The sequence below is a fragment of the Bos taurus genome, chromosome 1 (assembly GCF_002263795.3).
Source record: "Bos taurus isolate L1 Dominette 01449 registration number 42190680 breed Hereford chromosome 1, ARS-UCD2.0, whole genome shotgun sequence".
Classification (NCBI taxonomy): Eukaryota; Metazoa; Chordata; class Mammalia; order Artiodactyla; family Bovidae; genus Bos; species Bos taurus.
This window is the reverse complement of record NC_037328.1, coordinates 55,938,700-55,966,624: the sequence shown is the minus strand read 5'-3', so window position 1 is coordinate 55,966,624 and position 27,925 is coordinate 55,938,700. Positions and strand designations below refer to the sequence as shown.

The 27,925-nt window shown below is 33.3% G+C and overlaps 1 protein-coding gene across 4 annotated transcripts in view; it reads right to left on the bottom strand.

The window, feature by feature from the left end:
* Window positions 1-27,925, bottom strand: part of NECTIN3 (nectin cell adhesion molecule 3) — a 146,069-nt gene that overhangs the window by 72,871 nt on the left and 45,273 nt on the right. For 2 of the 4 annotated variants that reach the window (XM_024994242.2, XM_024994248.2), the window contains exons 2-5: window positions 26,908-27,249; window positions 19,954-20,250; window positions 16,440-16,557; window positions 10,132-10,283 (exon numbers count right to left, since the gene is read on the bottom strand). In XM_024994242.2, the coding sequence (XP_024850010.1) occupies window positions 10,132-10,283; window positions 16,440-16,557; window positions 19,954-20,250; window positions 26,908-27,249 (909 nt within the window). Of the gene's footprint in view, window positions 1-1,687; window positions 3,513-10,131; window positions 10,284-16,439; window positions 16,558-19,953; window positions 20,251-26,907; window positions 27,250-27,925 lie in introns of those variants that run through there. The other 2 variants (XR_009495017.1, XM_024994235.2) reach the window with 2 other exon arrangements.

Genomic DNA, 27,925 nt, shown 5'->3' with positions numbered 1-27,925 from the left:
ATAAAACTTTCCTATTTATGGCTATCAGAAGCAATACTACTACTGAAAAAGCTTAACGATTTCTTTAATGTTAGACTTATCAAATGGAAACCTTTCAGGCACATGGTAAAATACTAAATCTTTCAACTATAAAGTACTTCTCAAATATCACTTTTAAAGTTAACCCCTATCCTATTAAAGTTTCAAGACATTTCAATAAAAATGGAAAAAAAAGGGAAAAAGAGTTGAATTAATCTTCACTGTACAAGTATTTTAACCAGTGTGAAAGAAAACTCTAAAGTGAATACAAAAATGAAAAACCGGCCGGCCCAAACATAAAAGTAATAAATATAAACATGGCCAAAATATAGTAAAACTATTCTGCCATCTTTTCCAAGAAGAGAGTAGGAGTTCAACTCATCAGTCAGCTGTGTACATTACTGATATTCAAAATTAATTTAACAAAATGTTTATTAATATGACTATGCTTACAAACAAGTCTCTATGTACAGTAAACATACATAAAGTTCTAATAAACAACAGTGCAATGCTTCAGAAAGTCTTAAGCATTAGTAGCAGATTCTTAAAATTCTGAAGTCTTTTAGTTTGCTAAATGCTTTGGATTAAGGATAGAGAATATATCAAATACTCACTTGCAGTTTTCCATGTCACCTTCTACTGCCAAAAACAAAACAAACCAGCAAAAACTAAACAAACAAAAAGCCCTAACTACACAATGACCACAATTTAAAAGGAAATTCACGATCACTAAGTAGATATTTATACTTTTAAAATACAGCTCCTGAAACACTGCTAACTTCCTTCAGATCAAATAGAGATTTGTATGATATTCTAAATGGGATTACTCTTCTCAAATTCATACAGCACTTCAAAGCACTGTTCCAAAGATGAGATTTTGATTTTAAAAAAAGGCACAAGTTTACATCTTCCAAAGAAAAAAAGCTTTAGACTCATCTTTTTATGGCCATATCATTGCTAAAATTTAAATTAAAAGTCACTTCAATCATAGAGTATTACAAGAAAGTTTTTCTTCCAATGATTTGGATCAAAGAATCTTAATATTTTTCAGTGGTAAGCTATATTTAGAACAAATATTTTCAACAAGACATCATCGAATTTTACGTTAATTGTATCCTTAACCAATACTTTATTGTTATACTAAGCTTTTGAGGGAGAGAAAGAAAACAGATTTCAAACTTCCACAAAATACTGCTGGTTAAAATAAACTAAGTTATAATCATTGAGATTAAAGCCTTCACTACTTGCAAAATTCTATGAACATGTTAGAACTTTGCCTTATAAAAATATTTTTTTTTAGATTTGATGAAGATTGAGAAGGGGTAGGTTGACAAGGCAAAAAAAAAAAAAAAAGTACTTTGTCTTTATTAATAAAATAAGTCAATTTAGGGTTCTCCTACAAACTTCTATTTTAATTCCATGGCAAAACACCTAAAGGCAATTCTACAGGACTTTTTTCAAATGAATCATCAACAGGAAAAACATATTCTATGGGCTACAAAATAGTTGTCATTATTATAGTTGTATAGATTCCCACTGCAGAATTAATTTAATTACGTCACAAAGAAGATCCACATTTGAAGATTTAGGAAAGATTTCTTTTGCAAAAGATGCGTGATTTTTGGAAAGAATAAACTTAATTATGTAAAAATCAAAACAAAAAACCTCATGGTGTTTCCAGTTTTAATTGGGAAAACAAAAATCTTGAAACACATACAAACATTTAGGAGAAAAGAAGGGATGGTTTGACAACATCCATCAGCAAGTGTTAGTGACTGGTTCTATAACTAAGTTTTTTTTCTTATTAAATCTCAAATTTCCAAGTTTATTCTATTTTTTCCTATATATATTTACCCGTTTGAACAACATCAATAAATGACTAAAACAAGATGGTCTACCACATTCTTTGCACAGATTCTTGTCTGAAACATCTGTCTTATTTTTAAAAAAATGGTACTCCAATGCTTGTTTGCTTGTTTACATGGTTTTCCATATAGTGAAATGTCCTCTCTACACTCTATTAAACTATGTACCATCTTCTCATTATTATTATATTTAGCACATAAAGCATTAAAACAAAACTACCACTTCATGTACCAACGTTCGCATGACAATATAAACATTGTCTTCCAGAGATGAAAAAAAATTGTAATAATTATCATGTTTAAAAGGCATGTTTTTATTACTCTTAAATGTATTTTGGACAAAAATATTGATCAGCTAATTATGCTCTTCCACACATCATGTTCACTGAGTTTACTACCACAGTTTTTAGTGCAACAAAATACCTTTGAAAAGCCACTCTACAGTCATTATGGCAAGGCTCATTAAAATGCAGAGGTAAGATTCCATTTGTATAGAAACATAGAAAACAATGTTTGAAAAGAAAAGGTGTTTCATCAGGCTGAATTTTTTGTATACTAAAAATATATATAAACATTTCTTGAATTAGTTTTATAGTCAATTTAGATGTAGTATCATTTAGTGGTGATAAATTTTGAGAGGTATATGTTCAATAAACATTATACTTGAGATTATATAGTCTTAGGTAAACATTTAATATACAATGCCAAGGTAGTTTCCTTTTTTTTTTTGTTTCTTTTAATTTTTGTACCAAAAAGTCATACATTTAATGGACATTTCTTCTTACCTGTGTGCCTCAGACCAATAAAGTACTCTGCATTAAAATTTAAATCTTGAGACAGTAGTATAGCATTGAAAAAAAATTGTAAAGCAGCTCAGATACATTGAACCCAGATTTTACATTTCCATTTGTCAAATCAGAATATAAAAAGTAAGCTTGAAAATCAAGTTGAAAAAGCTTATTCTTCCCCCAAGAAAAAGTATGAACAATCTGAAAATGATCAACTAGTATGAATGAAACATTGTACATTAAGTCATATTTAGTGGTTGCTAAACATACCACTCCCTCCTGGAAATTACGGAACCATCTACATGTGAAACTAAGTCATCTTCATTTTCGTCATACTGTTCATCACTGACGAACTTCATTCCCATTTTTAGATCTTCATAATAATCCATTGGTCTTTCAAACCTATTGAGATTTTCTACATTGTTCCACTGCGTTTTTTCAGGCTCTTCTAAATAGTCTTTGCGTATTAGATTGTTCACTGGATTTTTGTTTTCTTTTTTTACACTGTCTGGGTAAGAATCAAGCTCATCTTGTTGAAGAACATCTATTTGTGATTCTTTTTGCATATCTGATGGTGGAATGTAGTTCTTGGCAAAGTAGTCTCCACGAAACGTCCGTCTTCTCCTATAGCAGAATATTCCAGCCAAAACACTTACAAGTACTATGAAGAGAGCCCCACCCACTACACTAGCAATGATCGTGCCGATCGTGTCATCCTTAATTGTTGCCAAAGTTGACAATGGGAAGGGCAATTTTTTTGGTTCTGTTGCTAGATCCTTGAAGTCAGCAGTTGAGGGATGCCACTGAATTGTAGGCTGAAGGGTGGTAGTAGTAGGAGGATCTAATGGAAAAAGTAAAGATAGACAAGACACAGAAGGCAAAGAATGTCAATGCAGGCTGATTCAGCAGCAAGTTGAAAAGACAGCACAGTTAATGAAAATAAATATTCATAGTAACAATAGTTTTTCATTCTTAATTTAAGATCAGAGGGTAGTGATACTTATATATATATATATACGTATTTTAATAACAAAACTGACACTAAGTCAGTTACCAATCACATAAGAAGTGAAAAATTATGCATGGTGTAAATCCTAAATTTTCTATTCCAAGTTAAGCACAATACTGTACTCTAAGAAAAATATTTTTTTAATGAAGACTATTATTTAAATGTTATATATATACTATACAGCTGGCTTAAGAATTATCATTATCAAAAAATTAAATCAAATCATTCAAATGTACATTTTCTTAGCCAGTACAGTAGCAAAAAGAAGTAACGGAATAATAAAGTAAAAGAATGAAAAAAATTCATTTTTTCATTTTCATGTATTTTCTTAATATCCACCTTTACCTAATAAAGTTAATCTTTATTAAGAGGTGAACTTATCTTTAAAAGAATGAAAAACTATAGATTGTTAAGTGGCCATAGTATAAGCTGTTGGCTTAATAATTCTCTCAAAAATATTTTCTTTAAATAAAGAAAATGCTTTAAATTTTAGAAAGCATGTATGCAGTATATACCATTATTTAGTGATTAAAAAAATAAAAAGTACATATTTATACTATGTTAGCCAATCATGGGCTTTTATCAAATGAGACTAACAGACAAAGAAAAAGCATGTTATAAAGTGTTATAAAAATATCATCATCATGTCTATATCCCACGGGTAAGATATCTGAACATTAAGGAAATTTAAGAAATTTCAACCACATCTGCAGAATTCAATGTCACACTGCTTTAGGATGGAGTCTTAAAAAGAGCAGCTAATATTTTAGAGAGAACATTCTAATGATACTTAAATATTAGATGCAAATGACCCTGTGTATTGCCATTAGATTATAGAGTAAATAGCCATTAATATTAAAAAGCAACTAAACATAAATAGTAAAAAATAAAGATTGGTTAATTATCAATTAAGTGGTATTTGCAGATCATGTTACACAAAATTCTAGAGTTTGAAGAAAGGATGAGTTTTAAATTCTTGAATTTCTTCACTGATAAAAAAATGATCCAAATGATAATCTCCTATAATTATTTTTTAAATGAGTGGTACTGACAGAGCTTTTAAAAAGTGATTGTTAGAAAAATACTAAATCTACATGGGGTAAGTTATTCTAAAATTACAAGCTAAAGAAAAATACTTACTGAAACAGGTTTCATCACGGAATGCCATATGTACAGAATGTGGTAAAAATTTAGCAAGTACAGTATAAAATGTAACAAGTACATTATAAGTAATTTCCTATGAGTGTAAACCAATATAACAGGCAATCCAGTCAAGTACCTTGAAGTGAATATTATTTATCATAGTATATGTAAGTGAATCAACAAAGAGTTTCAATTTGTGAGAACATAATCACTAGCTGAATAAATTCAATCTTAAAATTGTGGAACAGTAGGATCATTTGCACTATAAAAGTAGTAAAACCTCATATAATCCAATCCAACCTCACAGAACCAGGATAGTAAAAATTAATCATTTATAAGATAACTCATGTATTTTCTAAGAAGGACTAATGGAAAAGTTTTACGTATTCAATGTCGTCTTTATAATGATTACCAAAGAAAAAGTATTATAATAAACGGGCATCAGCATGTTTAAACAAAAACACAAATTACCTAATTAATGATTTAAAATTCTAAGTTTGTGATAGCTCTTAATGAAATGGTATTCTTCTCAGAATAGTACACCTGCGTTCTCACCAAACATAAGATACGTAACTGTACATTTTTATGAAGTATTCTTTAAAAAAATCACCAACATTTATTTCTACTTGCAATGTTCTTTATGTAAACACAAATGGACATCTGTTTATTTAACTGAGATTTAACAAAATACAGCTTTCAGAAAATCTAACTACAAAAAAAAACAATACCCCCCCCCCCAAAAAATTTTAAAACTCTTATTTAGTCAGTGGTTTTAGAATTTTTTTTTAACCTACCATCTCCTTAACTATTAAAAAAAAAAAAAAGAAACGAAAAAACAGAATAGCCTCACTATCAATAAATTCCATGAAAAAGGGACTTTTACTAAACTTTGTATTTTGTATCTTAAGCAACAGACAGACATATGATGATTCACATGAGACATTTATTCCTGCTTTCCAATTTTGCTCTACTCCAAAATAATACTGTGAGAGTCATATTTGTGAAATGAGGCAACTAACAGCTACTTATTTATCAAGATTTAGAAATCCTTCCCAGCAGCATTCTGTATTAATGCAGTTTTTTTTTAATATTCTTTGCTAAATGTGGTAAATAAATACATAACAAATGTAATAAGCTAGTAGATTCTGAGTTCTCCATATCCAACTTCTCAACTTCCCTTTTCAGACGAACTGAGTCCTGCCAAATAGGAAAACAAATAGTCCAGCAAAACCTCTGTAGCTATGTTTTAGCCTAATAATTATTACGTTAAAAATGGAATGAATTGGTTCCTTTTTCTTTCAGACTATATAAGTTGTTAATAAACAAAATCTATAAACATTAAAATTTAAGGACTGCTAAGTTAAGTGTGTTTAATATGTCTGGATCAAATCAATTTGATTTGAAATTCAAGATCTGCAAAGGAATATACTTTGATTTTTTAAGGCATGAGGGAACTTATGTGATACATGAAAATTTGCTTCTCTCTTCTCAGAGAAGTAAGAGGTATCAGGAGAAAAAACCCACATCAAAAGCAACTAGAAAAACACAATTTCATGCAGTCAGTTAGTATTGGACAGAGTCATTGTACCATGATGAGTAATAACTAAAGTTGTATATTGCAATCTTGGATCCTGAATATATAAAAATTATGCCAATGTGGGAAAATGTATAACAAAATTTCAAATAACTTCTCTCAGAGCTAATAATTCTATTCTGTTCTGGGTTACCTTTTAGTCTCCAGTCATATGATATACTCATTTTACAAATATTTCTAAAAATCAGTACTGAAATTTTAAAATATAAATTTTATTTTTGAGATAAAAATGTTGTCCTGGAGAAAAACAAGAATATATAACTCACAATGAAAAAAGACTAACTTTCTGATCATTCACTGTGTAAGTTATGGCCTTTTATTATGATAAAAGCCTACTAAGTAGACCTTACTAGCCATTTTGGAAAGGCAATTTATATCTAAGATATTAGATATAACTAAGAAGCTCTTAGCGGAGTTAACTAAACTCAGCATGGTATACTGTATTAAAGACTATGGATAAAAAAGTAAAGTCTAATTCCTGATGATTACTTAAAGAAAACCATCTCATATAATGCCATCGTTTTCTGAAGTATTTAATGATAATTAGATTTTTCATATTTACTCAAAATGTCATATCCACTCTTATAAGACTTGGTAGAAGCTGATTTTAAAATGTGTAAAGTTTATCATCAGTGTTACGTTAGGACTTTTGTCAAGAAAAATAAAATTACATAAAGGCAGATTCACAATTTTTTATTCTTTCTTGATTGTTTTCTTCTTAAATGTATTCATGCATGCAACAAAAGTTTCCTGAACACTTGTTATGTGTTAAATATTGCTGCAATTGGTCAGAATATAGTATTGATTAAAGCAGACAAAAATCCTGCCTTCAAGAACATATGTTCCAGTGGGGATAAAAACAGGCACACATATAAATAAAACCAAATATGTAGTCTATCACATGGTAATATGTACCACAGAGAAAAAAATAAGACAGAGAGATGAAAGACAGACAGTAGTAAAGGGGTGAGAAGAGAGGAGTTTCAATCTTAAATACAGTTGTGAAGGTGATTGAAGAAGGAAATGGCAACCCACTCCAGTATTCATGCCTGGAAAATCCCATGAACCGAAGAGCCTGGTGGGCTACAATCCATGGGGTCACAAAGAGTCGGACACGACTGAGCGACTTGAGTGTGTGTGTGTGTGTGTGTGTGTGTGTGTGAAGGTGATACATGAGCAAACACTTAAAGGAAGTGAGGGAAAGAGGTATGAAGACATCTGAAGAGTATTCTCAGCAGTGGAAACAGCAAAGGCAATGACTCTGAAATGTACCTATTGTGTTCAAAAACAGCAAACTGGCCAGTATGACTGAAGCCAAGCAAGCAAGAGCTATTAATAAGAGGTGAGCTCAAAAAGATAATCTAGCACCAGAACATGTATAGAGCTCACAAATCACTGTAAACATCTGGTTTTCATCGTGGGCAAAATGGGAAGTCCATGAAAAGTCTGGAGTAGACGACTGACGTGATCCGGCACGTCCTTTAAAAGGGTTAATCTGGCTGCTCAATTGATGACAGGCTGAAGAGTAGGAATATTAAATGACTGTTCTATAGAGAAGCAAGGGTTGCTGATGGTTTGTGCCAGAATACTGGCAAAGGAAGTAGAGAATTGGTAAGGTTTTGTATATAACATAATGAGAAAGTTCAGACCAATTTGTTGATGGATGGGGTGTGGTATGAGAAAAAAAATCAAAATCAAGAATAAGTATCAAGGATTTCATGCCCTGAGCAAACGTACTGACAGAGATACCAATGACTAAAAGACAAACAAAGACTACTAGAGGAAGAGATTTCATGGCAAAAGGCATAAGAAAGATGAGGAACTCAGTTTTGAATGCAAATTATACTTCTATATATAAGGGGTTGTGTGTGCATGCTAAGTTGCTTCAGTCGTGTAAGATGCTGTGACCCTATGGACTATACCCTGCCAGGTTCCTCTGACCACAGGATTTTCCAGGCAAGAAACTGGAATGGGTTGCCATGTCCTCCTACAAGTGATCCTCCCAATCCAGCGATCGAACCCACATCTCTTATGTCTCCTGCATTAGCAGGCGCGTTCTTTACCACTAGTGGCACCACTGAAGCCCCCATAAGGAGTTAAGGGTCACTAATAGACAGTGGGACACACAAGTAACCAGTACTGGGAAATGGACCCAGAATACCAATGATATAAATTTGGCAAATCACCAATTGATAAGATGCTAAAATTGAGCCTTGATATTTAAAAGATTACAAAATTGGAATACATTGAGCCTAGGATTTATAAGTAATATTCCATACCAAATTTTGTACAACAGAAATAATAAGTATGCAGTCCTTAGGTAACTACATTTTAAATATGGATTTCCTGTGGCTTCAAAGTTCTTTTCTAACAAAAAACCTCTATGGGAAGAAAAGTAGACTAATATACTAATACATTTATATCAAAGCACTGCTATTGGCAGGAAAGACTAGGTAGAGATGCACAAAACTCTAATCTGATACATGCAAGAAAAAAAAACAAAAACTTGTGTCCCTACCATGTGCCAGGCACTAAGTGCTAAGAATACAATAATAAAGCAAATACAGATTGTTTAAATATGAAGAAAGATAATAGGTAAACAGGTAAGTATACAACTACAAACTGTGATAAATACCATGCAAAATAATATGGGGAACTGTTCTTAGATTAAGAGATCACAGAGCACAAAGAATGTGACATTAATGCAAGCTTAAAATTTCTCTAAAATCATGCAAAAGAATCTGAAAAAGAATATATATATGTACATATATAAAACTGAATCACTTTGCTGTACCCAAAACATGTAAATTAAGTCTAGTTCAATTTTAAAAAATTTAGTTTTAGACTGAACAGAGATAAAACTCTTAATATCTATTATCAAATTACTATACAAACCTATATTTCTCAAGGTTCTCTTCCTTTTTCCTCTCATTTTCCATTTGTTAGAATAAAGATTACTACATTCTTATAGTCAAGAAGGAGATGCTTAAAATATTTATATCATCTTTATAAATAAGCATTCCACTGATAATTTATTTATAGCCACACCCAGGAAAAATATAGTTTTAGCTCCAACTATGTTTTGTAAAAACCCAAATTTATACTCAAACTGATGAAAACATTCACAGCGAAACAAATGAAATGCATAAAATCTAAGTTCTTAGTGGCTTATGGACCAACCAGAAAAAACACCTTAAATTTTATTTCATCGGCACATTTTCAGTAGCATGCCCACTTCACCTCTTAGTAACTCAATAAGGCATAATCTCATATTGAGTGACGATGATATTTAATAAGAAAGGTCATCAAAATGGATATTTTATTTATTAAAGACACTTGTGTGCAGAATAGCTGCCAAAAGCAAACAAAAAATCCACTATTCATTTTTGGTATAAATACAAAAGAATCTAGAAAGGTACAGACTATATGCAATATTATAACTAAAAAATCAGCTATATGCATAGGTCTTAAAATGTATATGAAGTTACTGTGTAGACATTTTGACAATTTTTAAGTCATGGAATGCTACTTTATTATATGAATTTCAGGTAGAGTTACTTTATCACATCTCTTTTAGATTATTTGGAAAACCTCACACTGAGGAATATGTATCTTCACAAGTACAAATTACTGCCTCCATCATAGTGCTATTGTTATTACTGTTGTTATAGAAATAATCTACATAATTCATTTTGTGAGTAGATAGTAACTTACCTGAAATATAGATGACCTTTTGATCACTTCTTTGGCCAAGCGAATTGGTCACTTTACAGACATAAACACCAGAATAATTGAAAGTCAGTGGATGGACAAAATGAAGAGTATTGTCTGAAGCCAATAAACCATCAGGCCACTGTCCATCTAACCTAGATTTTAAAAAGCATGAAATTAAATACCTTCAGATTCTATTCACTGACACAACTATTTAAGTAAGATATTACACTTTCCAGTTGTTAGAGAAAGAATCAGCATCCTTTAGGTAAAATTCACTATGAAATAAAAGCATGTAAGTTATGAATTTTCATTTTAGTAGAGATGAACCAACAGATAAAGAACACCCATTTAAACACCCATTCTTTCAAAATATCAATTCATATAAGTGAAGCTAGGCTAACATATTAGAGGGAATAGGAGAGGAGAGAAAAAATTATTGATTTTTAAAGAATTATATTCAGAAAACTGGAAAATTAGAAGTATTTAAAAACATACCCATAGTCTTAAAAGAATTAAAATAATTCTCAGTGAATTATGAATCCATACATGATGTATCTATAATTTTCATAGTGAAAGTCATCATTTTAGCACATGTTAATATTTTAGCACCTCTGTAACATATTTAAAGAGTAACATTTAATATTGAGCAAATAAATTTATACTGCACTATATTCCAAAGATGGTTAACTTCTAAAGCACCAAGGGTCTTCTTACAAAATAATTTTATTCATAAAGTAGGTATCTGTGACAGTAAAAACCAAGGCACCTTTGCTATCAATAATAACTCTTTTAAAATGATTTTTATACTAATTAGGCTAGAAGGTTCTATCTGGTGTACACATTACTCTATGAAGTATAATAGGAATAAAATTTCAATGTAAGAACTCTAAAGCTATTCATTGCAATGGAACTAAATGTAAACTGTTTTACATCATTTTTCCATGTTAGGGTATATCCCACTGTGGAGGGAGGAGGAACCAATTAAGTCTTTATTTTGAAAGTGTTTTTTCAGCCCATAAATTATTTTTATTAAGATAAGAGGATAAAAAGTGAAGTAAACCCAGGTACTCAACTAGTACTATAGTTTGAGTTAAGCAGATTTTCAAAAAGTTCATTTACTCATTCACTCAGTCATCCATTATTTAAATTATTAAGAACTTAACCATCTACCATACTCTGCTCTGCTAGTGTTGCTGAAATGCACAAGTAAGAAAGATTTGGTCCTTGTTTTCCGTGATCTAAGCACATTAGTAGACCAACTAATTACAAAGGGAGTAAGAACAAAGAACATTGAAAAGGTACAAAGAAACAAATCAACACTAGAGACAGGATTTTGTTCTGTGATCCAAACAATCAATAAAACCTTTTGGAGTTGCTATGACTTAATTTAGCACTGAAGGGTAAAGGTAATATTCTTAAATTATTTAAAAAACAAAAACTTCCTATCTTCTTCTTAAAAGGACCTTGGAAAGAACACTTTTACAAACATCAGCTTTCAAAAGGTGAACTCTTTCTCTAGGTACAAGAATGAATATGAAGTCTAGGTATCTTACCAATTAGCTCTGTACTTTGGGCCCTAAATTCTAATCCCTTTAATTCTGAGAAATATAAAAATGGCTTATAATCCTTTAAAAGTGCTTATTCAAATAAGCTAGAAAAATATAAATACCATATTAAACTCACAACAAAGGACAAGCTAAACACCTTACAGGCTCTTGTACCTACACTACATGGTTTAGATTGATCAGCTTTACCCTCACAAAAACTCTATGGAGTACTATTATCAATGAGGAAACAAAGGATTAGAAAGGTTAAATGATTTATTCAAACAACTGCTCCAAGTACAGACACTAGAATGAGAACTCAGAAGTGTATGACTTTCAGAAATACCCTATCACACATCTTTTTTTTTTTTTTTAACTTTACAATATTGTATTGGTTTTGCCATATATCAAAATGAATCTGCCACAGGTATACATGTGTTCCCCATCCTGAACCCTCCTCCCTCCTCCCTCCCCATACCATCCCTCTGGGTCGTCCCAGTGCACCAGGCCCTATCACACAACTTAACCAATGCCTGCTTCCCACTTTGAAGAAAATGTAAATAGAAGGCCTTCACTACTTTTAAACTTTATCTTTCCTTAAAGACAACAGGTTAACCAAATATATTCTTTTTCTGATCCCACAAAATACCACCTAAAACAGGAGCAAAGGAATAAAAAAACTATTAAAGACCAACAAAGAGAAAGAGAAAAGGAGGCAGAATTCATCATACAAGATGTATCAAAAACTTTTAGAAGACAGAAAATAGATAGGGAAAACAATACATGCATTAAGCCAGTGTTTCCCAGACAGAAGACAGATAAAAAGACAGAAGTGATTCTGTCTCCAGGGGACATATCTTGTATACCTTGAAACAGTTTTGGTGGTCATAGCTGAGAGTAGGGGAAAGTGTGTGCTACTGACTCTAGAGAAGCAAGGCCAGGGATGCCACTAAAATATCCTAATAGTCCACAAGACTGCCTCCAACAACAAAGATTTATCGAGCCCAAAATGTCAGGAGTGACAAGGGTGAAAAGCTCTGCTTTTGGCTGAAGAAGTCCTTGCAGGAGGCACATGAATAAGAATGTAGCCAATTTGGCCCAAAGAAGCCAAAGATTCAGAGTCTGACCCACTGTACTGCAGAAGGCCAGTAAGGCAGAGGGCGAAAAATAGGAGATTAGTTGAAAGTTGAAAAAACAAAACAACAGACTCCACTCAACTCTGCACGGATACCAGGTATTCATGCTTTAGGCAAAATAATGAAGGTTAATTCATGAAAAAAAGAACTCCACTCTTCAATAAGTGGTATCTAAAGCTTCTCCAGGGAAATAACCTCCTCTATAGTAGAATCTACCCAATAAGTACTCCCCACTATAGAGTTTCCACTCAGCATTTTAATGCATCACTGTGAAATGAATGGACAACTGAGAAAATCAAGAAATATCTACAAAATAAGACCAAACAACAACAACAAAAGAACCTGGAAGAAAAAAGAAACAATATATAAGAAACAGAAAAACTCTGCTAAGGAAATAACTCTAGTATCCCAATTTAGAAACCAGAAGATACATCCATAAAAGATGAAAAGGATGCTATGAAAAACAACAAAGAATAAGAAAACACTCTCAGAAACATTGAAAATATCTCAAAAAGAAAATTTTCAATCAATGGTGGGAACAAAATCAAAGAAATCTTGGGAGAACAACAAAAATTATTTGAAAACTGAAAAAGAAAGACTGTTTAGTATACAATAAATAAGAATTCTAGTATGAGCAAACAGAAAAAAAAAAGTAGGGGAAATGACCCAAACAATGAAGGAAAAAAAAGAGAGAGAGAGAGAGACAAGAAAAGAAGAATTCACAGGTAACAGATAAAATTCTCTAGATTGAAAAGGTGGGGTTGTTGTTGCGGGGGGGGGGGGGGTGGAGGGGGGTGGGGGGATGGGTGGAAGTTGCAAATACTGAGAAATAAGAATGAAATCTCAGCAGAACAGTCTGAAATTTCACAAATAAAGATAATTAAGGCTTGTCAGTAAACTACACAAGTAAAAAGAAGGAATAATTAACCTCAGGAAAAACAAACAGCTTTAAAAAATAAAGCAGAATTCTAGTATACTACTTCAGTTCAGTTCAGTCGCTCAGTCATGTCCGACTCTTTGCGACCCCATGAATTGCAGCTCGCCAGGCCTCCCTGTCCATCACCAACTCCCGGAGTTCATTCAGACTCACGGCCATCCAGTCAGTGATGCCATCCAGCCATCTCATCCTCTGTCGTCCCCTTCTCCTCCTGCCCCCAATCCCTCACAGCATCATAGTCTTTTCCAATGAGTCAACTCTTTGCATGAGGTGGCCAAAGTACTGGAGTTTCAGCTTTAGTATCATTCCTTCCAAAGAAATCCCAGGGCTGATCTCCTTCAGAATGGACCGGTTGGACCTCCTTGCAGTCCAAGGGACTCTCAAGAGTCTTCTCCAACACCACAGCTCAAAAGCATCAATTCTTCGGCGCTCAGCTTTCTTCACAGTCCAACTCTCACATACATACATGACCACAGGAAAAACCATAGCCTTGACCAGACAGACCTTTGTTGGCAAAGTAATGTCTCTGCTTTTGAATATGCTATATAGGTTGGTCATAACTTTCCTTCCAAGGAGTAAGCGTCTTTTAATTTCATGGCTGCAGTCACCATCTGCAGTGATTTTAGAGCCCAGAAAAATAAAGTCTGACACTGTGTCCACTGTTTCCCCATCTATTTCCCATGAAGTGATGGGACTGGATGCCATGATCTTCGTTTTCTGAATGTTGAGCTTTAAGCCAACTTTTTCACTCTCCTCTTTCACTTTCATCAAGAGGCTTTTGAGTTCCTCTTCACTTTCTGCCATAAGGGTGGTGTCAAATGCATATCTGAGGTTATTGACATTTCTCCTGGCAATCTTGATTCCAGCTTGTGTTTCTTCCAGTCCAGCGTTTCTCATGATGTATTCTGCATAGAAGTTCAATAAGCAGGGTGACAATATACTACCTTGACTACTCCTTTTCCTATTTGGAACCAGTCTGTTGTTCCATGTCCAGTTCTAACTGTTGCTTCCTGACCTGCATACAGATTTCTCAAGAGGCAGGTCAGGTGGTCTGGTATTCCCATCTCTTTCAGAATTTTCCACAGTTTATTGTGATCCACACAGTCAAAGGCTTTGGCATAGCCAATAAAGCAGAAATAGATGTTTTTCTGGAACTCTCTTGCTTTTTCCATGATCCAGCGGATGTTGGCAATTTGATCTCTGGTTCCTCTGCCTTTTCTAAAACCAGCCTGAACATCAGGAAGTTCACGGTTCACGTATTGCTGAAGCCTGGCTTGGAGAATTTTGAGCATTACTTTACTAGCATGTGAAATGAATGCAGTTGTGTGGTAGTGTGAGCACTCTTTGGCATTGCTCTTCTTTGGGATTGGAATGAAAACTGACCTTTTCCAGTCCTGTGGCCACTGCTGAGTTTTCCAAATTTGCTGGCATATTGAGTGCAGCACTTTCACAGTATCATCTTTCAGGATTTGGAATAGCTCAACTGGAATTCCATCACCTCCACTAGGTTTGTTTGTAGTGATGCTTTCTAAGGCCCACTTGACTTCATATTCTAGGATGTCTGGCTCTAGATGAGTGATCACACCATCATGATTATCTGGGTCGTGACGATCTTTTTTGTGTAATTCTTCTGTGTATTCTTGCCATCTCTTCTTAATATTTTCTGCTGCTGTTAGGTCCATACCATTTCTGTCCTTTATCGAGCCCATCTTTGCATGAAATGTTCCCCTGGTATCTCTAATTTTCTTGAAGAGATCTCTAGTCTTTCCCATTCTGTTGTTTTCCTCTATTTCTTTGCATTGATCGCTGAGGAAGGCTTTCTTATCTCTTCTTGCTATTCTTTGGAACTCTGCATTCAGATGTTTATATCTTTCCTTTTCTCCTTTGCTTTTTGCTTCTCTTCTTTTCACAGCTATTTGTAAGGCCTCCCCAGACAGCCATTTTGCTTTTTTGCATTTCTTTTCCATGGGGATGGTCTTGATCCCTGTCTCCTGTACAATGTCACGAACCTCTGTCCATAGTTCATCAGGCACTCTATCTATCAGATCTAGGCCCTTAAATCTATTTCTCACTTCCACTGTATAATCATAAGGGATTTGATTTAGGTCATACGTGAATGGTCTAGTATACTACTCAGTTCTCAGTAAATAATATTTATCTATTATAGGGAGGCAATGATTACACAATTTAAAGGCTGCTTAATATCACTGCAGAAGTTGGTGATGGACAGGGAGGTCTGGTGTGCTGCAATTCATGGGGTCACAAAGAGTCAGACATGACTGACGACTGAACTGAACTGAACTGAATGTCACTGAGACTAGCTTAATTTCACTGGGATGACAAAGGGCAGGAATATGTATATGGGTATGTTTGTGAAGAGGTAGATATAAAACTAAATTTTCATTTTCATAATAAGCCAATAGACAGTGTTAAAAATTAGTAGTTTAAGAAGTAAGTTTAAGACCTATGATGATAAGTGCCAGGAGGAATTACTAAAGTTGCCAAGGTAGCCCCTGAGAAACAGAATTGAGGAGACTGGAAGGTGGGGAGAGGTGAAACACAAAAACACGTGCAAGATTTCCAGCTATTACGGTCACTGTATATTACATTGATAAAAACAAGTTCAAATATGCACTGAAGAACACTTCTGACTTTTAAATAATTCCTCTTTAGAACTATCAACATTATTACCTGCTCCACACGGATTTGAAGGGTGGTGGATTTGCATCAGCATTACATTTGAGATTAACACCTTTTCTTCCTACGAACCAGTTTCCATCATAGCCTGTTACTGAAACCTCAGGAGCATCTATAAAATAAATGCATTATTCAGCAGATTATCTTTTGTAAACAATAGATGCAATATACAATGATAAAGTATTAACAACTTTATAACTTTAGAAGCTGTGTACTTTCCTTCGCTCATACACATAAGAAATAAGGAATATAGTATTCAATCCCAAGTGGCTCAGTAAAGCAGGAGACGGGTGTTCGATTACGAGATCGGAAAGATCCCTTGGGGAAGGAAATGGTAACCCACTGCAGTATTTTTGCCTGGAAAACCTACCTCATGGACAGAGGAGCCCAGCAGGCTATAGTCCATGGGGTTGCAAAGAGTTAGACATGACTCAGCAATTGAACAACAAACTCAATAAATTCTGGGTAACTAAAATAAATGAATGAGTAGACAATAAGCACCAAACACTAGACAACTATAAGCATGTTCTAGTTGTTCTGGACACAATGTAAGAATATTCATAAACTTATAATCACCAAAAGCAAAATATGAGCCCTATTATGAAATATACAGAAGTATATAAACAAAAAAAATACAATAATTTGATGAGAGATGGCATTTAGGCACAAAGTCACTACCTAAAACTGTCTTTAAAGAAATGTTTAATGTGAAAGGAAATATGCCCTAAGAGATATCAAGTTAATTATAAAAAATTATAAAATATATTATAATATTCATACATTTAATTAATATAAGTTTTATATTACAATATTATGTTAAAATTAATATTATATATTAAGATAAATTATAATTAATATAATAATATCATACACTTAATATCCACAGGGCATGAGAGATATGACAAACTTTCTAAGACTATAATTACAACTAAAATAAATTTTCTGAGGCCTCAACTGTTCCAAAACGTGAACTTTTATCCATTTAATGTATCCAAAGGTCTTTTAGCTTACGTACTATATAATTAAATGAGTAATTATCTACATCTAAACTTTCAAACTGTGAATTCCAATACTAATCATTCACTGATTAGTATTCATTCACTAATTAATTCATTCACTAATCATTTGTTTAGCTCCTATTAAGTGACAGGCACTGTTTTAGATATTTAGTATAGATATTCTGTATTTATAATACTTATATTCTAATGGTAACAGGGAAGATAACATTTTTAAAAATTTAACAAAAATCCATTATGAGGGCTAACAAGGAAAAATATAGAATGATATGAGAGAAGGTAAAGAAATGATACTTAAGTATGGTGCAGAGACCCTCCAACCTTCTGTGAGGTACACAAGTAAACTAGACAAAAAGCAGGCCAGAAGGGAAGTTAGAGAAACCAGGTCAATCTTTTAACTACGCAGGGAAGCCTGAAGTCAAGCAAGGTTTACAAAAAACAGTGGTAAAAAGTTAAACTTCTTCAAACTAAGGTACAATTACCTTAATAATTTTAAAAGGCCTGCCTCATAAATACCAAGAATTAACATTTTTTTCTAATTTAAAATTGGTAATAATTAATGTTGCTGAAAGAACAGTACAGATATCTGTGTGTTTATTTTCAACGAAGGATAAGATAGATATTAAAGTATCCTCAAAGAATACCTCTAAATTTTGAGATATGAATTTTGCATGTAAGATTTTATCTCCTCAAACTTTGTTTACATGTTTTATAGGGCCTAATTAACAACAGCAAGAAAGAATAAGAATATTTTAGGTGTAGGCCAGTAAGTCTAAGCCATAAAGTCTTACATCAGGAGAAATATTTTTATATTTTAAAATTGCATTTAAGCAAACAAAAAATAATAGTATACATAATTGATGAAAATTTCAGTCATTATTAGACACAGGGAAGAGAAAATACATATGAGAAAAATATTAATGGACTTACAACTGAATCTAAATTTTATAAGAAAAAAGAAAAACTTAAAAGTATGTACAAGATAGAAAAATGAGGAGAAAAGAAGGTACAGCCAGCCATCTTTATGGGTTCAGCTTCTGTGGATTCAACCAACTATAAATGAAAAATATTCAGGAAAAAAAAATTCTAGAAAAGTTCAAAAATAAAAACTTGAATTTGCTGCATATCAGCAATTATTTACATAGTATTTACATTGAATTTAAAGCTATTTACATAACATTTACATTGCAGTATGTATTATAAGCAATCTACAGATGATTTAAAGAACATAGGAGGATATGTATAGATTACATGCAAATATATGCCATTTTATATAAAGGATTGGAGCATGCCTGGATTTTGGCATAAGCAGGAGTCTTGTAACCAACCCTTCATGGATACTGACAAATTACAACGAGAAGGGACTACTACTAGGACTGTATTTGCACTCAAGAATACAATGAATGGTAATAAAATCCACTTAAGACAGTTCCTCAAGTTTAACTCTATGAATGTTGAAAAAGATCCTTACAATTTTCAAAACAATCACACGAAGTGTAATGAATATGTGTAAATTAAAATTCCATGCATGTCATATCAAAAAAACAAAACAACAAAAAAACAGAACATCTCCTTCAAAAACCTACCTAGATTTATGATCTGTGCATGGATGGAAATGACACAAGAACCCAGAGACTTTTCATAATTTTATCTTTAACCTACTTAACTTTCATTATCTTTACTATAAGCTATCTGTATTTCTCTTGCTCAAATTTTAAAGTGCTACACAAAGAATATATAAAAAGCGAGAAACTTTATAAAAGGGGAAAGTATATACACATATGTATCATATATATATGATATCCACATATATATATATATATGATATCCATATATATATATATATATATATATATATATATATCTCCACATAAATACACACATAAGAGAGCATCTCTTAGGAAAAAAAGCAGCACAGGATGGGCCAGCTTTTAACTTTATCTAAGATTACTATTATCCCAACGATCACTTTACTGTTTTACCTTTATGAGGATCTTAGAATTTCTGTCATCAACAAAATGTGACTACAAATAATATTAAAAGAACAAATTTTCCAGCTAATTAAAATGCATCTAGGAAATTAAAAATTCTTACTGAAAATATCATGGGTAGCATCCATAAAAATGAACAGCTAAATTAATTGGATTGGAGAAGCAGCTGTTTTTCTCCAAGTACTGAACATTCTGAGGTACAAATGTGCACAATTTACCCAAGTCTAGCCTATTTTAAGGTCTAAAAAAGACAAGGCTAAATAATTTTAAGTTAGACAGCAACTTTAATCATTGTCTTTACAAACTGACAATAATATTCTGGTTAAACGAAATTTCCATAAAAATATTTTTTTTAATTAAGAAAAAATGTCAACAAGGAAAATCTACAACAATATAGGAATACTACATATTCAAACTAAACACAATTTGATACAGAATTATGTTAGAGGAATAAAATTAAAACACATAATGTTTAAAAAGCAAACACTATCATTTACTTACACTGTATATCTAATATGAAGGAATATCGGATGTCCTTTTCCAAGGCTGGATGTTTTACAACACAAGTAATTCTCCTTCCTTTGGCAAATCTGGTAGGAAAAAGCTTGTATTGGCTGACAATTGTTGCTGTTTCATTTGGAAAAGAAGTTGTAGTGGATTCCATTTCTCCAAGATCACCTTCCCAATCAATATGTGCAACTGGTTTTCCAGTGGCTGCGATACAAATGGCTGCTACTGTTTCATTTCCTCCATCAATTAAAGAATCTGGCCCTTTTATCAGGCTCACAGTAGGTTCAACTGTTTAAATTTTAAAAAATTAGTTACATTTCAATTAAGAGCATATTTACTCCTTCCAAGCCACATCTAGCCACATTTCATAAACTTAAGGACAACTGAATATAAGATACACACACACTAAATGCCAACACCAAATGGATTCTTAGAACAAGAGAAGATTGAGTCAGGCCAATCTAGAAGCAAGACTTTATATAACCATCACAAAGATGGTTCTCCCTGCCCTGATAGAGATACACCTTTTTTTATCGGGACAAATGAGTTTCTTCCAAAGTTAACATATAAAAAAAAATCTGCAAACTTAATCATAATTTCCATTAGGAGATTCAAGGTACTATTATTCTGAAATGAAAAATAAAAAAGCAGTTTTAATATATAATGCTTCAAGCTGTGGCAAAAATGTTTATATTACAACTGTTAAAATATATAGCATTAACAGTTATGCTTACTGAAATGTACATGCTACCTACCTTTATCTGATATAAGAAAGATCCTCAGCAGAAGTAACCTTAGTGTGAGATCCTTTTAATCTACCCTCCACATACATGCTAGCAGTCTCTTCAGATTTTCCAGTAAATTTAATATGCTCCTTTCTGTATAAATTCCTTAGTACTCACTTCATGTGTTCTTTGGCTTCAGCCTATAGTTTACTGTGTCCATTAAGTTTTTAACCTAAAAGACTTATTTCCAAAATTTTTAATTGGGTCATTTTTAAAATATATTTTTGTCTCAATTTTCTGTTCCCGAGGTTTATTCATGTAGGATCATTTAGCCTTCAATTATTATTTTGCAATTCTTTGTTTTACTTTTAGATCATTTAGATTTGCATACAATTGTATCAATAATTAGTCTTAACTACTATATGGTTCATTTACTGTTGAATATTGGTGCTGCTTCCTCTTTGGAAAAAAACGATTTTTTAAGAAACATTTTCACTCATGTATCTTGGTATATTTTTAAAAATGTTTCTCTAGTTTTTCTCTTGCTTCTATGTTTATTTCCAACTTTACCAAGTAAGGCCAAAAAGCTTTCCAAAGTACCAATTTACTCTCAGTCTTAGCACTCTGACTGGTCCCAACATACCCACTACAGTTGATACTGTCAGACTGACAGTTTCTTATTCTCTGCAGAAATTCAATAGATTGACCTATCCCTTCAAATGGTAAGCACTGTTTAATAGTCTATGTCAGATAATTCCAACACCTTACACAGGTCTTTTTCTCTTCTTTTTGCACTGGGTGCTTCTGGGGTCTTCTTTACTTATATGCCTGGTCATTCAAGCAGATCATATGCTTGAATTTGAATAATTAAGGTAGAAATAATTTGAGGCTTAGAATACAGTACCTTTCTTCCAGAAAGGATCTTTCTTTTCTTCTGCTAAGCTAGCTTCTAAGAACACTATCCAGCCCAGGGTCTCAATTTCAGATTACTCAAGTGATATAAACCAAGCCTCAAAGTCTGTAATAAGGCTAGTTTACTGTGGGTGAACTACTCTTCTGAAAATGTTAAGTTGTTGGGTACCAGGAGAATATAAGAAAAGTTATTAGATATCCCATCTTGAGCAGACATACACTTAGGTATTTGTCTCTCTCACTTCTCAAGGCTCTCAAAATCTTAGTTCATCATCTTAGGTATCTCTTCTGAATTGTTGAATGTCCTCAAGGTTGAATACAGATTTCAGCTTTCAGAGCTAGGTTTATTTCTATGTTTCTACTTTTTCTTCGATTTTAGTGTATATTCCTTACTATATTATTATTTCTTTGAAGTTTTCAATGGTTTTTAATGTTTCACATGCCCATCCCCCAACCATGGCAGAGTCAGTGTGAATAACCTGTGCCATCAATAGAGGTTTTTATCTTTGAGGAAATATAAAAATTATTTTAAAGTTAATTTTAAATTATATTATTTGTTTCTTCTGAAGGGACTCAAACCCCTGGTTGTAGACTACAATGGCTTTCTAAAGTTACTTTTCTCGTATTTCCCAACATTTTAGTTAGCTTCTCTGCACTTCGTCCCTGGAGGTTTCGCTGTCACTCCCTCTCCTACCCAGTGCCCTCTATACTCTGATTTGTAGGAATATGACGTTTTCCCAGCCCTATATTAACACCAGGATTGTTAAGACCACTTCTTTCTGCTGGTTCTTTCCCCCATTTCCAAAGTGTCTTCCACATGTACACAGCAAGTTCTAAACCAAAGACTTCAGAGGGCCCTTCTGTAGGTCTCTAAAGCACACACATTCTTTCTCTTGGATACTCCCTTTCTACTTTCTGCTCCACAAATTCTAAACATCTGTCCAATCCATCTCTTAAGCTCAGTGAGACCAGTATTCTTTACTCGAAGCCCTTGTCACTGAGTTGCCACTGGAGACTGATTAAAGAGGAGGCTGGAGCAACTGCATAATTCTTGCCTATCTTTCTTCTTTCAGGGATCATAATCCTATCATGCCTATTGCCCAATGACTAAAAACTAGTTGGTTAGTTTTCTTGTTAGAGAGAGAAAGGGTAAATCCAATCCCTGTTACTCCATTATGTCTGGCAGTAGAAGTCTTTTTTTTTTTTTTTTTAATTATTATTACAAAAGTATTACTAAAAATTAGAAAAAAAAAAGAAAAATATCCACAACTATAATATACTAATATAGTCATTATCATATACTTCCACTTCTTTCTCTTTATTTTTGTTTCCAGTGTCTATATAGATGTAATCATGGTATTCCTACAGTTTTTTGGCTCATTTTATTTTCAAGCAGCAATACTTCTCTTAACTACAATTTTAATCACTATATAATATCTCATATATCAAGAAGAAGCAATCAATTATACAATAACTCTTCTCCTATGGGACATTTGTTGTTCAATTTTCTTAAAAGTGTTTTGCTATATTACATTCCCTTAATTCAGGTCTATTACTATCATTCCTTTGAAACTCTAATGTCACTAACTCTGCCTAATCTACACACTCAATGCTTTTCTTTGTCTATTTTCTTTGACTGACTTGGTAGAAATCTGATACTTAGAGCAGTTCTTCCCAATCAGTTCCAAAAGAATTAAGTTCTAATGCCTTCAGGTATCTGCTCTAAGTAATAGATTAACTTCTGGGATATGCATTTAGAATGACAGTAGCTATGTGCCAACCATGCATGCTAGGTTGCTTCAGTCGTGTCCAACTGTGACACTAGACTGTAGCCCACCGGGCTCCTCTGTCCATGGGATTCTCCAGGCAAGAACACTGGAGTGGGTTGTCATGCCCTCCTTCATGGGATCTTTCTAGCCCAGGAATTGAACCTGCGTCTCTCATGTCTGCTGCAATGGCAGGTGGGCTCTTTACTGCCAGCGCCACCTGAGAAGTTGGATGTGCCAACCACAGGAGCACTGAAAAAAATGGGTCACTGAAATCATTTCTGTAGGGCTTGATTCTCACCGTGGGAAAAATGTGCTAGAGCAATCTTAAAAACTTTATCTTCTCTTGATATAAATAATATTACTTTAACAGTTTTTTGCAAAGCTATGTTTTTGAATTGTTCATCTCTATTTCTTCTAATCCCTGCCCTAATAAAACTTCCGTTACTTTCTGTATGTCTCTTAAAAACTTTTATCTGATAAACATTACTACCTGAATGATCCCTAATTTTATTCACTTTTGATACAAAATGTGGTATCATTTGTCTATGTATCCTCCAACTCAGTAAGCCAAAGGTTGAATTCATCATCTCATCCTCCCAATCCCCAACTTGATTTTCATGCAGACATGCCAATTTAAATTAATGGCAACATAATTTACTCAACCACTAAGGCTCAAAACCTGTTACTGTTCAAACCTTCTTGGTTTCTTATATATAGTCAGTTACAATGTTCTGTTAGTTTCTCCTTCCTAATAGCTCCCTTCTTCACTCAAGTGGCATAAATTAGAAAATTAATGTCAAGCTTTCATGGCCTCCTATCTGAGGCATTATGATTTCAGGACTCTTCATTGTAATCCATCGAAAACACCTGACTGATCTTCCTAAATGACAACTTTCATCACATTACTTACAAATCAAGTCTATGAGTTAGACACTCCTCTAAGCAAGGTGAGAAGATGGTCAAAGTAGTGTTTTTCAAACTTTACCTACTGTGCATAAAAATTACTTGGGGATCTTGCTATAATAGATTTATCATTCAACAAGTCTGGGGAGGATCTGAATTCTGTATTTCTAACAATCTCCCAAATGATACCACTGCTGCTGTCTCATGAATCACACTTTAAACAACAAGAATCTGGGACTTCCCTGGTGGTACAGTGGTTACAGCTATACACTTTTCACTAAAGGCATGGGTTCAATTCCTGGTCAGAGAACTAAGATCCCATGTGTCACGTGGTACAGTCAAAAATAATAAAAAATAAAATAAATAAACAGAAAGAACTTGAGAATAAGAGACGGGAGAAATACAACATGCTCAGTTTGCATTTCAAGTAATATAAGGTTCAAATTCCCAATCTTGATATTCGAGTTACTTTAAAGTGGTCCTACTCTACATTTCTAGCCTTTAATTCTTGACTTTATATAAATCCTTTGAACAATCAACAGATTATTCAGTGGTCCCTCAGAGGACACTTGGCAATGCTGGGAGACATTCTAACTTGGCACAACTTCTAAGGAACTGCTACTAGTATCTAGTGGGTAGATGGCATGAAGGCTGCTGAACAGTCTGTAATGGACAGGACAGTTTACCCCAGCAAAAATTTCCAGGCCCAAACTTCAACAATGCCACGGTGAAGAAACTCTGCCCTAATGTATGTTGTTTTCTGCTTCCTTGCATTGGCTCACTTATTCCCCCTCTGTATGTTTACACCATTCAAGGACTGGCTCAACTATTTTTCAACAAAACTTTTCTGAACTAGAGTTAACTTAGCTATTTCCATACCCTACTTAAATAACAGTGTATTATTGCTATATGCCAGAAACTCTTATAAGCTTTACGGATACAAAGTCAAATTTTAAAGTGCACAGTTGCAGTCCACCACAGGTTTATAGTGAAAAAGACATAGTGCTAAATTAACTGCTGCAACAAAGATGAGCTCAAGATACAATGGCAAAAGAGCAAAATAAAATCCCTATCAAGCAGCAGAGGGCTAGATATTTTTAAAATGGCTACCAAAAGGATGTAGTTTGATGAGTAACAGTTAAATAGAAGAAATGCAGGAAGAAAAAGACAGGAGGGGAAAGGTGGCAATCTCTTGAGAAGAGAGGCATAACAAAAAATACATATAAAAACTAAGTGTTAACATACCACAAATAGTTCATTATGATTATAAAATTCGGGCTGTTGGGAGAAGTAGAGCAAGGAATGGAATAGATGAAATTAGAAAAGCAGACACAGGTAAAATCATGACTGGTCTTATACTTTAAATAATCCTGAGTTTTAAACCACTGAATGTTTATTAATTTAGGAAGGATTACTAAAATTTAAAGTAAAAAATCTTATTCTCATGAGTTCTCTCTTCTACATACAAACTTTTTTTCTTGACACTTATTTTTTTTTAAAGTTTTTACCCCAATGGTTTGCACTTGACTTTTTAGATATTAATACCTTGTCTTCCAGTTAAAACTGTTCTCACAAGTATCAATTTTGTAAACCTAAGTTATATTTTCCCCACAGCCCTTAGGACAGGGTCTTAAACACAAAGTCTTCAAATATTTAATTTTATTTTTATTTTTAAATAGTTTTTCTCAACATGAAAAAATATATAACAAATTTGGACAAAATTTCTTTCCTGAACTTCAGAGATCCTGAAATCACACCATTAAATATTAGAGGCTGTGTAACTGTTTGGTTCTCTTGAAGCAGACAGTGAGATCAAGTGAGGAGTGCAACAAGTTTATAAAGGAGAAAAGATAAGGAGGATTGAGTAGGGAAAGCTATTAGCAGACCTAACAAAATCCCTGACAGGCAAACAGGTGGATTCAGAGCAAAGACCATCCATTAAAGGCGTTCCACTTTAGGTGGAAATGGCTCAGGTTGCTAGTAGTCCTTGGTCCTCATACTAGTATTCTATGAGTACTCACCAGCTATTCCAGATTGGTTTACCTTTCACTGCGGGTGGCTACTTTAATGCTAATAAGCTCTTTCTAAAGTTCACCATAAATTTTAACAGTTATCACACAGTAAAAGGCAGAAGATCCTTCAATGGAAGCAACAGCCCATGATTCAAATAGCTACACAAATCCACAACAGCAGAAATAAAAATCTGATTTGAAAAACAAACATAAGACATCAATGGCTCTAAGACCACAGTCATTAAAACAAAATGCAAAAGCTTAAAGATGATAATTTAATTAAAGGTTGAAGTTTGAGGGGAAATAAACATCAAAGAATATTAGCACTTAGTATTATAAATAAAAAACATTAGCACTTAGCATTGTAAATAAAAAACAATCTTTCCTGAACAAAGTAAAATAGCTATGAACTACACAGCATTATACGGACAGGTAGATAGGGACAAGATTTTGTTTAAACAGAGTCTAGAATCAGAGTTTTATGACAGAAATTGAAAAATCATATTTGAATTCTTTCATTTAAAATTTACATTTATATGTAATTTCAAGCATTTTAAGTTTTTGAAAATATTTTTACTATAATCCTCACCACTACCACCAAAATATACATTCAAGTACACGTACCTAATACAGTTACAGTTGTAGAGGACTCAGCATTTCCAAGTGGGAATGTAACAGCTTTGCATATGTATTTTCCAGAATCAGAGAATCCTATGTTATGTAGAGTAATTGTTGCATCATTAATTGAATAGTTTTTAAACAAGACTCTTCCCTGATATTCTCCTTGAACAGAGAATCCATGTTGAGGATGATGAACTGCAACAGTCTGTGAACTTTTGCCATGTATCTTCTCCCATGAAATTTGTGTTATAGTTTCATTTACTTCAATTAAACACTTCAACGAAACATTCTTTCCCCATACTGCTGTGACATGTGGCTCCACAATAATTGGTCCAGCTAAGGCACCTAAGGAAAATAGAAAAGCATAGTTCTTAAAAATGAATCTAAGTTATGCTAACATATGATCAAATTCCCTCCCTTCCTGTTTTCTGCACACACACACATAGACACTAATGACTGAGTAAACAGGAAGAACTGAAAAGAGTTAGATGCTTCCAGGGCTGGATTTAAGACCCAAAGAATGATTCTTAAATGAATCAAATAATCACCTGTATGTGTTGCAGTGGATAAAGCACTACACTGGGCCAACAGTAAGCTTAAAAGAAGGTCCTTCCCCAGTCAAGCCACTAGGTAAGGTCCCAGCCCTAGCTGACACCCTGACTGTAGCCTAGTGAGAGACTCTGAAACAAAGAACTCAGCTAGTCATGCTTGGATTCCTGACCCAAAGAAACTGACATATAATAAAAGTATGCTGTTTTAAAACTACCAAACTTTAGGATATTTTGTTACTCAGTGACAGATAACCAAATCCTAAAAGTATCTTCCTTTGGAGGGTTTCTCTACCAAAAATCTGTATAAAACACACTGGTAAATACAGATCAACTGCCAGAAAACATAAATCAAAAAAAAAAAACCCAAACAAACATATAAACGTGAAATCAAAATTTTCTATCTCATAAATCAAATTTATGTTTTTCAAGAAAACATAAAAACGAAAGTTAAAATCATCTAACTTCACCCT